The sequence below is a fragment of the Podarcis tiliguerta genome, assembly GCF_965153285.1.
Source record: "Podarcis tiliguerta genome assembly, chromosome: 13".
Taxonomy (NCBI): Eukaryota; Metazoa; Chordata; class Lepidosauria; order Squamata; family Lacertidae; genus Podarcis; species Podarcis tiliguerta.
Genome location: NC_139546.1, coordinates 38150096 through 38166585, shown reverse-complemented (window position 1 = coordinate 38166585; position 16490 = coordinate 38150096). Strand labels below are relative to the sequence as shown.

The window sequence follows — 16490 nt, the reverse complement described above, 5'->3', positions numbered from 1 at the left end:
TACCTCTTTGATGTCTGTATTTCTCTATGTACAATAGCTTATATGCAATATAGTTCCATCTATACAAATGGGCCAGACTCCTCTCAGTGCTTCCACGTGTCCTGGAGAGAAGCACCTTGATATCCTGCAAATTCCTTCCACTACTTGGTGGCATCAACTCTTTTGCTGCCCCCCCCCCCCATCTCTGTGAGATGGCTCATCTTTCTTCAGTTATACATTCATGCTCTTTTAACATCTCCGCCCAAGACTAGGATCAATCCCAGGAGCAGCTGGCATCAGAACGGCACTCTCAGAAATGTTGTATTTTTCAATCTGGGGTCCCTTCCTGATACGCTATCAGAAAGGGATCCTGCCCACTTTGAACATACTGCCATGCCCAAGATCACATTGAGGCTGGCCGTTCTTTGTTTTTTAAGTGCTCTTGACAGAAACCCTCCTCAAAAGGGGCTATTGTTGCCTCCAAGCGGAAACTGACACCTGGTTCCTCCACCTTTCATCTTAATCAGGTGTGGAGAACCTCTGGCACTCCTGTCACTAAACTACAATGCCCACCATCCCTCAGCAAGAGTGGTCAGCGGCCAAGGATGATGGGAGTTGTAGTTCAGCAACATCTGGAGGGCCAAAAGTTCCCCATATCTGATTTAAAAGCTCCTCCATGCCTTTTGGGTGGCAGCGTTCCCCTGGCCCTCTTCCACCCTCATGCAGTCACCTCCACCAACCTTACACACACAACCACTCTATCAAGTGGAGCGCTCACTGCCACATCACTGCCCCACACGCTTCCCCACTCCAGAAGTTGACCCTTTGACTGCTGTGAGGCCATTCTTTTGAGTCTCACCCTATTTATTCTCCTAGCACTCCTTTTGTCGTCATACTTGGGTTTCCACTATAAAGCCAATATTTCGGTTATGTGTGTGCATGTGTGCGTGAGAGAGAAAAGGGGGGTGGAACAGGGCAGGAGGAGACAGAGCTGTAAATCCCTCAGCCCAGCTGGACCTCAGCACCAGAGCCCCACGGGGACTCCATCACCACCCTGAGCAGCTCCTCAGCCAACCTGCTAGGATTCCCAACGGATTGGAGAAGCTTGGCCAACACCGCGGCTTGGCGGGTGGGCCTTGCCACGTCCTGGAGAGTGTAAGCAGCACATTTCCGAAGCAAGCGGGGCCGGTTCTGCCGTTCAGCCAGGCAATACACCTGGCCTAGAGTCTCGGGGCGCAGGAAGTCCCGGCACACGGCGTCATCAACCAGGGACTGGAGCTCGGGGAGGAGATACTGCTCGGCAACCGTGAGGATTTCTTCGGCTAAAGCGAAGGGGACCGAAACCCCCAGCACCGAGCAGGGTTTGCCGCGGCAGCCATGGAGGAAGTGTGCGAGAGCCAGGAAGGGCTCAGGAGACACACCGCCCAGCCTCACGGTGGTGTGGCACGACTCTGCAAACCCTGTGCTCAGCATGGCACAGAAGACCTCGGAGGCTTCGCTGATGACCTGGCGCACGGCGGGCACCCGGGTGCCAGAGTCCAGCTGGAAATACAAGTCGGCCTTGCCTTCGTCCATGAAGCGGCAATAAGAGCAAGGGGGCGGGGAGTCCAGGCGCGGCCTCTTGGAGGCAGGAGGGGACGGCGAGGGAAGACTTGTGGCTTGGGAGCCCAGGAGGAGGGAGAGGGAATCCAAGGCGTAGAAAACAAGGCAGGGATCGGGGTCCCGCACCAGGGCACCTAAGAGGAGACGCAGGCCAGAGTGGTCCAGCAGAAGTTTCCGGCAAAGGGAATCCTTCCTATGGGAGACAAAGAGAAAACCGCTTTGTATCCTCAGTACCTTTCGTTAGATCCCAACTCTCCCCTTCTATTAGCTGAAAAATGAGAATTGTAAAATATCAAACCCCCAACATTAGCACACACTTTCCTCTTTCCTCAGTCTCCACACTTTTCGCTTCTTCCAAAAATAAATCTCTCATACACTATTTTGAGTGCCTTGTGGGTTCATGTGGTGAGGAGTAATATATATTTTTTTTTCATAGTTTCACTGTCCATACCCCCAAATTTCTGAATCTGGGGCTAAATAAAACCCTGAGGTCACTCTGTCCCAGCCCGGTGGCTGCTCCTCATTCAAGATGGCCGCCACCATTTTGGTAGCCACATGAGGAAACTGCAACCACGTGAGGAAGTAAATCCTTTTTATCCCCTTCTCTTCATACCAGTTTGACAGAGTAATGTCAGACCTACCTGCAGATAAGCGGAAGGGCGAGTGCACAGGCCACCTGATCGGTTTCGGAGCCCGACAGCAGCATGTGGGTGAGAACACCCACTCCATAAGGGGACTCCGCTTGCACACAAAGGTTCATCAGCAACGTCTCTCCTGGTGGGAAGCGGAAGAATGGGTCAGAAATGTGTTCAACAAATAGTGCCTCCGTTTGATGCGGCATCTGCATCAACTCTGAAGGGAGCCAGCCCACTTTTTGGCATCTGCCCCGCCCCCAACTGCCCAGTCAGCCTTTTCTGTATCGCAAGAGCTGCGGTCCCCCCACAATTTATTTCATGCTCCATTTTACGTCTGCAAAACATGTGGGAAGCAAAAAGTCTCTCTCTGATCTGAAGCCTCAACCCCAGCCTACGTCAGCTGGGGTGAGGTGGAGGGGACTTCAATTACGCAGCGGTGAGGGGAAAAGTGGTTTCATACACTACCGTAAGGGCTCTCCTTAGGGTCGCTTTACACGTTCCAACACTGAAAACCACTTCAGAGGCAAAGGCCTGCTGAGCATCAGCTAACAGCACGGCCTGTAGCAAAGACAGACTAGGAACCACAGTATCCCAACAAACCAACTGGCTTTCCAATGAGCCAAAGACCCACTAAAGTGAGACACCACAGCATCTTCAACGTGAGAATACCCGGTTCAGAAGCCCTCTTTAATATGAGGAACTCAAAAAAATAAACTATGCAGGCTTGAATTCCAATATCCTAGAACAGAGGTTCTCAAATCATCCTCAGCAGACCACCTTTTTGGTGGTCTCCTTTTGGGTGCTCCACAGAAAGGTTGTGGAATATCAATACTTCGCCCTCAACTCCCAGGCCCTGGGATAGCTCAGTTGGTAGAGCATGAGACTCTCAGGGTTGTGGGTCTGAGCCCCATGTTGAGCAAAAAGACCCTTGCATTGCAGGGGGTTGGACTAAAAGACCCTTGTGGTCCCTTCAAACTCTACAATTATATGGTTTATTTTTCTGACGAGCCAAGCTAGACTTCCCTGAACTCCATTCAAAAGCTCCCAACACATCCATTGCATTAGAAAGGCATTATCAAATGCCAATTATAATGGGGGGGAGGGAGGTTATTAAATGGCCTTTTGAGATCTCCTGAAATTTTTAATTTACCGTATTTTTCGCCCTATAGGACGCACTTTTTTCCCTCCAAAAATGAAGGGGAAATGTGTGTGCGTCCTATGGGGCGAATCCAGGCTTCAGGAGAGCCCCAGCACCAGTCCCACAAGGTCGGGGGACAGAGGAAGGCGGAACGCCGCCATCCCGCTATCTCCCGAAGTGGTTTGGAGGCTGACGGCGGGGAGACCCCGCCGACAGCCCTGCAAGCTCCGGGGACAGTGGGGAGGCGCAGCGCGTCTTCCCGCTGTCCCCGTACCTGATCTGAAGGCGGGCGGCGGGGAGAAGAGCGCTTCTCCCCGCTGCCGGCCCCACAAGCGCTGGGGGGGGGGGAATAATTTTTTTTTCTTTATTTCCCCCCAAAAAAACATGGTGTGTCCTATGGGCCGGTGCGTCCTATGGGGCGAAAAATACGGTACTAGTGGGGGGAAAGTTTAAGAACCGCTACGCTGGAATGCAGAGATAATAGAAAATCCACACACCAAGTTCCTTGAACCTCCTGGCGTCATGCTCCCCGGCATCCAGGCTTCTTGGCTCCGCCTCTTCCCCCTCTTCCTCGGCAGTAACAGCCGCCGCCACCTGCTCAGGCGACACGCCAAGGATCAGCCAGGCATGGATGAGCGAAGCGCCGTAGGAACGCACAAAGGCCTCCAGGCAAGTGGGGTTGCAGGTGAGGCGATGCAGCAGCCGGAGGCAGCGAGAGGAGGGGACGGGGCTTCTCGTGATGTAGCGCAGCAGCCCTTGCAAGGTGGCCGGTGTCACCAAGCTGCGGCTGGGATCCTCAGCCTGGGAAAAGCGGGAGAGGAGCAGCAGGACGGGGGCCTCGGGGGCATGGAGCTCTCTGTCGCCCCCGTGTGGAGAGAGGGAGAGCGGCAGGGCTAGGGAGAGCAGTGGGGACAGAGTCTCGCCAGCAGGACGTGATGCTTGAGGAGGTGGCGCCTGCTCAGACATTGACCGGAACTTGGCGCGGCGTTTCCAGCAGGACGTAGGTGTCCTGTGCTCATCGGGGGAACTTGAGAGGCTCTGAATGCTCAGCTTTGGGGAGCTGGCCTCCTCGCTGGCTGGCGATTTGGCAATGGGCCTGGGGGACAGTGGGCTTTGGTCACTCTTGCTCGGAATCAACGCCATGGCAGCCAAGTGCGAGTTACTGGTCCCAGGCTCATTTTGGTCCATTGTCAAAGCAGCAACCCAGGTTGACTGTTCCGTATCTTCATCTGGTTTTGATGGATTCGTCAGCACTGAATTTGGGGCTGCCCCTGAAGACAATGAACAGGGCAGCTTCAACGCGTCCTGTCCAGGAAGCCCTTTCTTTGGACTGGCTAGACCTTCCTCTTCTGATTCCATCAGCAGCCCCTTCTGCTGCTTATTCGTCTCAACCATTTCTAGCTCCTTGATCTCCTCTGAATCTGGCACCTCCAAACAGAGACTTCCAGGTTTGTCGAACATCGGTGATGCCACTGGGCACAGGCTCTGCTGTGGATATGCTCCATCTCCCTCCGCTGGGTTTAAGGTCTCGGTAGAACTTGGCTGACATGCAAGGGGCAAATCCAGTAATGGAGAGTTTAAGAAATCGGGGGATTCGGCCCGGGACTGGGTTTTCACTCCAGATATGGCATGGCAGGGCCCATGGGGTTCATCTTGCAGCTCTTGGTTAGGGCTGACACATCCTTGGACATCCAGTTCAGAAAGGGTGGTGTCGGGGGACCACTGTGGAGAAAGGTCTCCTGGGCTGGCAATGTAGCCTTCAGAAAGAAGCCAGGATCTGCAGAGTGGATAGAAGGAAATGCACAGATATAAGGGATGAAGTACAAAGGCAATTGTAGAGTTTGGGGTAGGCAGTGGGGAGGGAATCACATGACCATGTGGCATGTGGTTGGTAGCCATTAGCGGGTGCGAAGTCTTGGAGAAGAGTGCATGTATCAGCTCCTAGCCCACAGCAAGCGGACTACAGGCATCTGTTGTTGCGTGCATGACTCCGCTTTTGGCAGCCAGCTGCAAAATACTGCAAGCGTCTGCACGTACAGCTGTGCGGTGGCACATGCTTGCCAGAGCCTGGAATCGAACACTGCAGGCTCCCGCTACTGCTACCACGCGGCCAAACGATGGCATCAATAGGACATGGAAGCAAAATACAAAGAACATCTGGTGGCAGCAACCACAGCCACCCTCAGTAGCACAACAATCCTGGGGAACAAAGCAAGCACAGGACACAGAACCCTAAGAAACTCAAGCCCCGTTTAAAATTGCTTAGTTTTCCAACCTGCGTTTCCAGCGGAGAAAAGTCTGAAAACAAGCTAAAAGTGATTCCGCAGAGCTGGCAATGGTTGGAGCAGGGCAACATCCCTGTCCAGTTCCTTTGACCAACAGTCCACTAGCCCCCAATCTTGACACCTTTGCTTCTTTCCATTTTCCACGGCCTTGCTAAAAATTTAGAAAAAGCTACACATTTAGATATGACTAATTTGCACAAGACATTCCAAATGGGGTTTGATTTGTTTTGCTGGTACATAACTGGCATGTTCTGGGTATATACTTCGCTCACCATAAAAAGCCCTTTTTTGAAAGGACATCACCTCTTTCAACCCTTGCATAAAACAACCCCCTAGCTCAAGACATTCTTTACCTGAGACTCTGAAAGCTGGAAGACTCTGCTCCAGGCGTGGCCTGCTCCCCACGGCGCCCCTCTGCAGGTAGGTCAAAAGAAGCTGCATCCTTCTCATCTACCAGGTCGTCCTCCTCCTCTTCCTCTTCTTCCTTCCGGCCTCTCCATTGGCCCAGCGCTGCCAGCCTCCCAACTAGCAAAGGCACAAGCCCTCCAGCCTGCAGCACCTCCAGGGCCTCCTCATCATAGAAAAAGGCCACGAAGGCCACCACCACGCGGTCGTGGGAGGAGCTGTGGCCCTGGTCCCGCAGCAGGGACAGCAGCAGCTCCAGCCCCCCGGCTTCTCGGACCCGGCTTCTATTGATTGCCTCTCGGCACAGCAGGCACAAAGCTTTCACCAGAGGATGGAGGGCCATGCCAGGTGCCCCGGCCCTCTGGCGTTGCCGGATCTCCCCCACCAGCACCTCCACTCCGCCAGCATTGCCCACAGCTGGCCTCAGCATGCCCTGCAGACAGAGGTTGGACAGGGCCAAAAGAGCAGTCTCCCGCACCACCCGCTTCTCGTGGCTAGTCAAGGACACGAGGGTTGCCACGGCGCCCGCCAAGCTGAGCTGCTGCGCGCAGTCGCGGCTGCAAGCCTTCGTCAGCTCCAGGAGGGCGCGCACGGCAGCTGCAACAAGGGCGGCGTCATCCAAGGAGGAAGCCAAGCGCTCGGCAATGGAGCGCACCACCCCCTGCTGGACCAGCACAAGGCGATGCGCAGGCGTGTCAGCCAGGTAGCGCACTGCCCTGATCACACTCTGCAAGCACTCTCTGTCCTGGGAGGTGGTGAGGACCTGCACCAGCGGGGGCACTGCTCCTGTAATGGGAGGTTTTTTTGGGTGGCGGGGAGGGGGAGAGAATGGAAGAAAAAGAAAGCCAAGTTATAGAGTCTCATATATTACAATTTCTCTACGGTTTGCTAGCAAACGTCCAAGCCTCTCCAACTGGCCTGCCAAGTCTCAGCACCATCTCTCTCCACAACCACCCCCATCTTTTTCTGCTACTCTCAGCAGCTGCTGCAATGAAGGTGCTGGGAGCAGCAGATGCAGAGGACCTTAAAGGGAAGTAGCCACTTCCCAGGCAATTTTATCAAGGAAATTTGCCACACCCTTCCAGGCTACTAGAAAAACACGTGGGTGATTTTTTAGCAGAGATGGGTGTCCACCTTACCCCCAGCTCCGCAGAAGGGAGAAAGAAGAAAAGGGTTCTGTGGCCACATCCTTTTCTTTTGAGAGGGCTGCCACAGATTCCAAAGCAAGCCCTCCATCTGCATCTAAGTTTTTGAAGTTTATATGAACGTCTGCACTTGAATCCAAACACAAAGTTATGTGGAAATTTCACCCAAATCACGGCAAAATTCCCACCCCTCCTCTGTCCCAGATAAATGAGGGTGGGGAGAGAGATACACAGAGAGAATTAAAACAAGTTTCCCCACCAATTTTACCTAGGCTAAAAGAGAAAACTGCTAACATGTTACCTAATTTAACACACAACCTGTTTGTAGTTTATCCAGAAGTGACCAAATGCTCCACACAGATCCCCTATTCATTCTGGAATCCCAGTGCATTCTATCTGGGAATTTTGTAATACGTGAAGACTAAATATTTTCAATAACGAGAATAAAGCTTCATGCTTATATAGTGCATTTCAAGGGCTCAGAGTACTTCGCAGACATTATTTCGGTAATCCTTACAACAGCTCAGTAAGGTAGGCCAGCATGATCCTGGTATTGCAGAGCAGGTGCCAAGAGTGAGAGAGCAGAAGTCTGCCTGGGGCCACCAAGGGAGGCTATAACTGGGATAAAACTGGGCTATTCCAGCTCAGATTCTTAGCACTCCCCCCCCCCCCCACTATGCTAGTTTTCACCAGGAAGCTTCCAGTTATTAAGATAGGAGGCAATGAGTAATTATATAAACTCATGTCAGTCTAACATGTGGAAATGAGGAGCACCTCATTATGGAGGGGGAAAGCAGGCAGAAAGAGATGCCCTTCCCCCTGTTGAAAAGGGGCAGGAAGTCATAGCATATGGACTGGACCCCCACCCAGCCCCTCATGAGCAAACCCGCCCTCCATCCCTACCCAGTGCACCATCCCACTTCCAACCTGCTTCGTGAATGGCCTGGCAGTTTTCTGTGTCTACAGCCAAGTTGCCGAGGGCGCGTGCCGTCCGATTCTGGATGCTTTCTGCAGCAAGCGATCTCAGGATAGTAACTATAAACCCACAGATTGTGGCGGGGGGGGGGGGCAGGAAGGAAGAGAGATGGAGAATAATGTAGCTGTAAAACCACAAACAACTTTCAGGGGAATAGCTGTGGTAGTCTGTTCCAGTGAAAAGCAACGAGTCTTGTGGCACTTTAAAGGCCAGCAGATTTCGCTCTCTTTGCTTTTTTTATATATAAAAAAAAGTTGTGTAAGAACAGCTGTTTAAAGAGGGTAGCATTTTCTGCCTGATTCTACCCCCACCCCTTCCATGTAATACAGGCCTTAAGCCCTCAACCAGGAATTATCACATTTCTGCACTCTATGTACTGCAGTGCTTACTCTACACTGTATAGTGCTAAAGATTTATGAAAAGGTGTGGTCTCTCTTGACAACCAGTGTAAACACTGCTTTCCAAACGCACAAGGTCTTGCTACTGCTAGGGGGAACCTCAATATAATCCCAAATCCCCAAGATCATTGCTAGCTTCTCCTAGAGGGAAAAAGCCAACCACTTCTAGTTTGCATGTGTTCACTCATCTTAAAACAGCCCCACAACCTATGAAAGAACCAAACAGGGTAGAAGCTCAAAAGGAAAACACTGAACTTAAACAAATTTGCATTGGTTCAAGCCAGCAGTTTTGCACCGTCCTTCATCAATGGAAAGACTGAGGCTTTGGCATTTACATGTTTAACGGCCAGGTGGCGCTGCCAGCTGCAAAAAGCAAATTACAAGTCCCTGCGCATCCTCAAGCAACTTCCCTTAAAGGCTTAGGCATCTCCTCCCGCATCTCCTCCCACCGCAGCATTCAAAGGGTCACAAGTCCAACTTGAGTAGCTCAGGATGCCAAGACGTGTGCCCATGTTCCAGGCCAATGCCCTTTATTCTTATTACATTTATATCCCACCTTTCTTCCAAGGAGCTCAAGATGGCATGCATGGCTGTCCCCCCACCCCATTTTATCCTCACAACAAGCCTGTGAGGCAGAGAGTGACAGGCCCAAGTTATTTTATTTATGTATGTGTTCAGTTTGTATACCCTTCACCCACAGATCTCAGGGCGGTTCATCCAATGAGATTCGTGGCTGAGCAGGGATCTGAACCCTGGCATCCCAGGTCCTATTCTGACACATCAGTTGGGCGTAGAGGTTAACCAAGGGCGACAGCTCATCACCCTTAGAACTGCACATATGGCTTCAACCCTCCCCAGCCCCACAGGGCAAAGCCTAACATTAGCTGCAGGGGCTTGGGCTGGCTGGCCCTTCCAACAGTTCTGCGACTCTGTGATTTCCACTTGCCAACACTTAACGCCCTTTAAGCACGAGATTTTTTTATAAAAACCAAAAACTTAAGGAAATCCGGGCTACATCATCTTATTTAACGAGATGGGTATCACACATGACAGCCCAAAGTAAAGGTATTGGAGAAGGCAGAAAGGCACAGAAAGTGAGCCAAAGCAGCTATTATTGCACGCGAGGATCCAATAATCCTTACAAACTCTGGGGGCGGGACCCCAACCTTTGACAAGTCAAGGGGGCCTTGGCAACACAGGCACCCAGGCAATTTGAGGGGGGCTGGAGGGTTTACTTGGGGGTCTTAGGATCCCACCTGGCGCCCCCCAAATGTTGTGGGGGTACCAAGACTGCCCCGCGAGCTCCCCCTTACCCCCAAGGGGGTACCTAGTCCTCCCCATAAGTGGGGCCCCCCACTTACCGAGGGGCGGGATCCCGCCCAGCTCGCGCACCTGGGTGCGGCTGGCGCCCTCGGTGCAGCAGTTGCCCAGGATGCTGAGGGCGAGGTCCAGGGTGCGTCGCGGCCGAGGGGCGCCGGCCAGGACCCCCAGGAGAGGCGCCAGGCCCCCTCGGCTCCGGAAGCGGGCGATGCCCCCGGCCTCCTTGATGTGCTGCGTCCTGAGGGCCAGCAGGGCCCGGCCGAGGCCCGGCTCGGCGCCCTTCTGCAGCTGGGCCAAGCAGTAGCCCAGGGAGCCCCCCGGGGAGGTGGCCCCGACCCCGGCGCCCCGGGGAGCAGCAGCAGGAGGAGGGGGAGCCGCCATCTTGGGAGAAGCCCCTGCCAAGGCCGGGCGGGGGAGGGGCGGCGGAGACCTTAGAGCGGCCGGGCCCCTCGGCTCTGCGGGAACTGTAGTTCGCTCCCCATGAGGACAAAGGTGCGCGGGGGGGTGCGAAGACTATAGGTCCCGAGATATTGCCCGAGTCCCCCTCCCGGGCCAAGGGAGGCGCGTTGCGTGACGGGAGTTGTAGTACCTTTCCCCTCCTCCTAGCTATAGACGTTATAGGGAAACGTCGGGAGGAAAGACTGCAACTCCCAGAAGGCAACGCGCCACCAAATGGTTCACTCGGGGAAAATGGAGCAAGGCACGACGGGAAAGTATCCCGGACTGCGCCGCGCGTCGTTTTTGGGGTTCGCAGCCGTCAGTTTACCCTGTTTTTCTGGGGAGAAATACGCGAAAGTTGTGTCTTGATCGATCGTTCCGGGCTTCAGATATAATAAAGTGTTATCTTAAATGCTTGCATAGGAGCACCGTGGCTTTTGCTCGTTCGATTTAAGTTTCAAAGTGTGGTGATGAAACATTGCATCAGCTATGTAGTTAATGGCTTACACACTTAAGACGGAAAGTCAAAGGCGAGGGTTTTAAAAAAAAACAACCCGTCCCGGGAATTGTGTACAGTAGTCTAAATTTAGGCAGGGAAAGAGAAGACAACAAAGGGAGAGGAGAGTCGCAGAATAAAGTTCCGCTCTGGTCACGGGGTTTTACTTAATGTGGTTGCTTTGATATTTATATTCAGAGTTACGCTTTCCAAGGTGACTTATTATATATTTTTAAAAAAACAATTACAATCATGTTACAATTTTTTATTTATGAAATGTATATCCCACCTTCCAAAGGAAAATAAAAAGTTATAACTAGAAAATCCTCACACATATGATAGTGGCGACAAATTAAAATAGCAGCAGAATCAAACAATGCAGTGACCCCCAAAAAGCAGCAAATGTGTATCTATGAGTGTTGGCATCCGTCTGTCTTGGGAGACAATGGAAGAGTGCATCATCGAGGGTAAAGTCAAACCCAAACTGCTGGAGAATTCCAGCACCTGCTCTGGCTGTCGAGACCAATGAGGGAGAGACATGCTTTATTGCAGCTGTGGCAGATGAGGGCATAACTAATGCAGGTGCACCATGCCATTTCTTCTCCTCTCCTCCAGTGGTCATTTCTCCTCTGGTTACTGATGTGGCTATACAACTTGTCTGTCTCCAGGGATTCCCATACAGTGGGGTTAATGTTGCCAGACTTCATGTCACTCTTGCAGACGTCTTTGTAATGCAGAGTTGGTTGGTCAACAGGCCTGGTGCTGAAGCCAGCTCCCTGTAAAGCACATCCTTGGAGATCCTGTCATCTTTCATACTATGTACATGACCAAGCCAGTGTAGACGTCACTGAGACAGAAGTGTGAACAAGCTGGGAATGTGGGCTTGAAAGAGCACGTCTTTCTTTGTTTAAGACTCTGTCCTGCCATATGATGCCCAAAATCTTCCTGACACAATGCATATGGAAGGCACTGGGGCGTTGCTCCTGGCCGCTGTAAGTTGCCCACAACCAACTCAGTATGCAAGCTTGGTAGATCTTCATGTTGGTATTGATCATTCTCCCAAACCCTTTTGGAGAGGCAAGCCATTGCCATAGCTGCCTTGCCAATTAGCTTGTCCAGCTCAGCGTCAATGGAAAGGTTGCTGGTTATGGTGGAGTCCAGGTAGACAAAATTGTCTATCATCTCAAGCATGTGGTCACCACCACTGATGCATGGAGTGCTGGTGACATCCTGACCCAATACGGCTGATGGTGAGACGTTTCCCCACAGGTTTGGGCAGGAGCCTGTCTCTAGTGTCCCATCTATTGTGTCCTTGAGTCTAATATCTCCTGAGGGTGGATTCGCAAGCATGGCCTCAGAGGTCAATATTAACCTTGGATCCAAATAAGTGGGCATAGGATTGCAGCCCCTGTAACCCGATTTCCAGTCGGCCATGCCAGTCCATCTACAGTATAGGACAAATGTTTGCCTAAAAGGGAAGCCTCAAAGGATCAACCCCCCTACTAATAATTAAACCTCACAGCCTTGCTCAGTGTACTGTGAGAGGCAGCTAAATCCAAGAGAAGATGCTTGAAGCCCAAGACAGGCTCTCCTTGGTGGAAGAGGACAAGCCCTTTGAAGGGATCAGCGGCGGTTCACTAGGCTATGTGGTGGAGAACTGGCCTCAGCTGGACTTGGAAGCCTCTTCACCTTCCTGGCAGTAGAGATGGAGGACACTTGGGGGAGCTTGTAAACAGAGTGCTGATGACTGTAAACTTAAACCTATACCAGCAGCCACTAATTTCATTTGGGGGTAGAAAGTTTATTGGGAATGGGGTGTGGGGACAGTCCGTCCCTAGGAGAAAACAAGCCACACAAAGAGCACATTTTCAAAACAAAGCAACACGGATCGGATGAGCCTACTGATCTAGTCACCTTTATCGATTGGACAATCTGAACAAGTGTTGGCTAAACATCAAAGATGGACAGAGCCAAGGGGCGCTATTTTTCAACCTTCAACCCTCCACCTCTGGGGCCTGGTTCAGACAAAAGTACATGGTGAAGGAACATGATCATGGCCACCCCACTCAGCAGGCATGGCTGTCTCTTGCCACACGTTTCAGGGGTGAAATGTCTTTTTAGATCATATTTGCACACAGACCCACACTTATGTTTTCATTAATGTACATAGAATCTGGGAAAGAATGGTTCAGCCTGAAACTACATTCAGTGGATTTTTTTTATGAACATCACCCGTCTGTGTAAAATTATGTCCATGTGTCATGTCTGTAATAAGTAAGCATGGTCCTGTTTCTTCACTGTCTGTTCCCTCAGTGTTTATTCAGACTCGGCTTCTGCGTCATGAAAAAATGAGCTAGGCAGCATGCAACATTTTGGTGTTTGTACTTCAGATGTGGCAACATCTAGCATCGTAGTGGTCCGAGCCTGAGTACATGTTCCATTGACATTAATCATAATGTCAAAAGTAGCCTTACGTAACTCAGACCCTGTATACAAAATACATTTAAAGCACTATGAAAGCATTCTAAACAGCATGGCTTCCCCCAAAGAATTATGGGAACTTTAGTTCATTAAGGGTGCCGAAAGTTGTTAGGAAATGCCCCATTCCTTTCATAGAGCTACAATTCCCAGAATTCCATGGGAAGGGGATTGATCGTTAAACCATTCTGGGAACTGTAGGTCTTTGAGAGGATCAGGGGGTCTCCTAACAACTCTCAGCAGCCTTGACAAACTACAGTTCCCAGGAGAAGCCATTTTTCCAGGTGCCTCCTCAGTCTTGGGGCAGGTATTGAAGGAGCTGCAGGCTGTCTTTCTCTATTATTTATCACTCCTTTGATGTGTTAACCTTTCAGTCTGAGAATTTTGTCCAGGATGCTGGACTAGGTAGGCCATTGGCCTGATCCAGCAGGCTCTTCTTAAGTTCTCATCAAAATGAAGTAAGAAGTAAGAGCCTGCTGGATCCGACCAAAGGCCTACCTAGTCCAGCATCCTGTTCTCACAGTATTCAAACACATCCTGCCTCAGACAGCGAAGATTGAAACATAGCCATCATGGCTGGCTGTCACTGATAGCCGTTTCCTCCATGAATATGTCTAATCTTTTAAAGCCACCCAAGTTTGTAGCCATTGCAAATCTTGTGGAAGTGAATTCCACAAATTAACTACATTGTGTGAAGAATGTCCAGAGGTGGGCAACCAAAATAGTCAAAGGCCTGGAAACGATGCCTTATGAAGAACGGCTAAGGGAGTGGGCATGTTTAGCCTGGAGAAGAGGAGGTTAAGGGGTGATATGATAGCCATGTTCAAATATATAAAAGGATGTCACATAGAGGAGGGAGAAAGGTTGTTTTCTGCTGCTCCAGAGAAGCGGACACGGAGCAATGGATCCAAACTACAAGAAAGAAGATTCCACCTAAACATTAGGAAGAACATCCTGACAGTAAGAGCTGTTCGACAGTGGAACTTGCTGCCAAGGAGTGTGGTGGAGTCTCCTTCTATGGAGGTCTTTAAGCAGAGGCTTGACAACCATATGTCAGGAGTGCTCTGACGGTGTTTCCTGCTTGGCAGGGGGTTGGACTCGATGGCCCTTGTGGTCTCTTCCAACTCTATGATTCTATGATTCTATGATTCTAAGTAATTTTGAAAAATGTACCGTATTTTTTCGATATAACACGCCCCCATAATTAAGACGACCCCTATTTTTTGGGACCGCAACAAAAAATGGGGTGGGGCGGGGATTGCCCAAAGTTGTTGTTGAGCTTTTGGGGGGAGGAGCCGCCGCCGCCAATCACTCTACAGTCTGCCCGCCAATGCAAATTGCATGCATTGCCACAGCCACCAATTGTCTGCACACTTGGTGCCAAAAGCAGACCTGCACACTCGACGAAACCACAACCAATTGCACACACACCTTGCTGATGCAGTAAATAGCCCACCCAACTTTCACAGCTGCAGCCAATCGTCAGCAGGCCTTGCCGCAGCAACCAATCACACACCCTATCACCACTGCTAATCTCCTGCTGGATGCTGCCACCAATCTTCTATCTGTGTATAAGACGACCCACAATTTTGGCTATTATTTCTAAGGAAAAAATATCTTATACACGGAAAAATACGGTATGTGCCCAAGGTGGGTCTCGAACCCATGACCTTGAGACTGACGCTGTGAACACACCATACATTTAAATAACACCTCCCTAAGCTTCCTGGGAACTGTAGCTTGCACCTCAGAGAGCTACAATTCCCAGCACCCTTAACCAACTACAGTTCCCAGGATTCCGTGGGGAGGGACATGCACATATTATGTGCAGGCAGTCTAGGAGTCTCATGCTCTACCAACTGAGCTAGCTGGATGTGTAGCCCAACCACAATCTAAGATTTATTTTATCGAAAGGTAACTACTGGCTTGTCTTCTAAGAAGCTTGAGGCGGTGTAGATGGAGCTATCCCATTTTTATCTTCACAGTTACCCTGTGAGGTAGCTTCCTAGTTGGGAGGCAGTTGCCCAAGGCCACAAAGTGACCTTCATGTGTTGGGACAGCATTATCTTCCACTCCATCTCTCACAGCCTGGTTCACACTTGGTGTCAATGGCAGCAGGGACAGGAGGGCAGGAAGTATCCAATATGGTTAGTAGGGTAGGGCTGACTGGTATAAAATCAAGCCTTTTTATACCATAATATCTGCTGTTCTCAAAAGTCCTGAAATCATAAACTCATCACACCACATTCCACCTTTTTGGTTTATTAGGCGTGATGAGTCCTCAGAATGGAAGGGAGGACACTCGTAAAAAAACTAAAAAAAAATCTGGTTGCTTCGGGGTGAACTCTGGCATAGGCATTGTTGGCACCCCGGGACCGAGGGTGGTTTGGAGAGCAGAGAGCTGCTTGTCAGCAGGTAGCTGATTATGAAAACCAGGCCACAACAAGCTCCTTATATCTTGCCCAAATCGTTGCTACCTGTCTTTGTTTCCTCATCAGATGAAACTCCGGCCTGGCAGGCGGAAGGATGATGCAAGAGATTGCCACCTCCAAGTTGCCGCACGCAAAACAACTCACTCAGCGGCCTCTCTGCCTCAGGGCTCTTGGGTTGACTCACAACAACGAGAGGGGAGGGTAGCTTGGGATATTTGGGGGAAACCCTGGGCTCCTCAATTCCCTGCCAGCATTTCTTCCTGACTTCTCAGAGCCAGACATTCAGGTTCCTCTTTGACCTGCTTCCATGAGATCCTATGGTAGCCACCATCGGCTCAGCTGACAGCAAACTGGCATGTGGTTCCTGCTCTCCCAGGACTGCTTCCCACATTATAAAATCTGTGTCACTTTAGGGAAGAATTAGGGCCTGAATGTGCTTGTTTTCCTTTCCCTCCTCATGCCTTTTTCCTTTTGTATCGGAAGGTTGGCAGTTCAAATCAGCCCGACAGGGTGAGCTCTGTCCCAGCTCCTGCCAACCTAGCAGTTTGAAAGCACACCAGAGCACATAGATAAATAGGTACCGCTGCAACGGGAAGGCAAACGGCGTTTCCGTGTGCTCTGGCACTCGTCATGGTCCTCCGTGCGTCAGAAGCAGTTTAGTCAAGCTGGCCACATGACCCGGAACACTATCTGCGAACAAATGCCAGCTCCCTCCGCCTGAAAGCAAGATGAGTGCTGCAACCCCATAGTCACCTTTGACTGG

General features: G+C 51.0%; 1 protein-coding gene across 2 annotated transcripts; it reads right to left on the bottom strand.

Moving 5' to 3' along the window:
• ARMC5 (armadillo repeat containing 5) lies at positions 1 to 10465 on the bottom strand. 2 transcript variants are annotated; one of them, XM_083408846.1, is made up of 6 exons: positions 9925 to 10465; positions 8117 to 8224; positions 5993 to 6830; positions 3852 to 5131; positions 2223 to 2355; positions 1 to 1774 (listed from the first exon to the last, which is right to left on the bottom strand). In XM_083408846.1, exons 1-6 carry the CDS (start codon positions 10262 to 10264, stop codon positions 982 to 984), a joined length of 3492 nt encoding a protein of 1163 aa, XP_083264972.1. In that variant the 5' UTR covers positions 10265 to 10465; the 3' UTR covers positions 1 to 981. The 2 variants fall into 2 exon arrangements, with proteins under 2 accessions (XP_083264972.1, XP_083264973.1); XM_083408847.1 differs by lacking the exon at positions 9925 to 10465 and adding an exon at positions 9262 to 9444.
• Between the last annotated feature and the right edge of the window lie 6025 nt (positions 10466 to 16490).

Excerpts from the sequence above, each read along its gene's own strand:
- ARMC5 (XM_083408846.1), bottom strand. The coding sequence starts at position 10,264 with ATGGCGGCTCCCCCTCCTCCTGCTGCTGCTCCCCGGGGCGCCGGGGTC. Across the intron at positions 6,831-8,116 it reads CCAGGCCATTCACGAAGCAG|GAGCAGTGCCCCCGCTGGTG; the intron begins GTTGGAAGTGGG and ends CTCCCATTACAG. Across the intron at positions 1,775-2,222 it reads GCCCTTCCGCTTATCTGCAG|GAAGGATTCCCTTTGCCGGA; the intron begins GTAGGTCTGACA and ends TGTCTCCCATAG.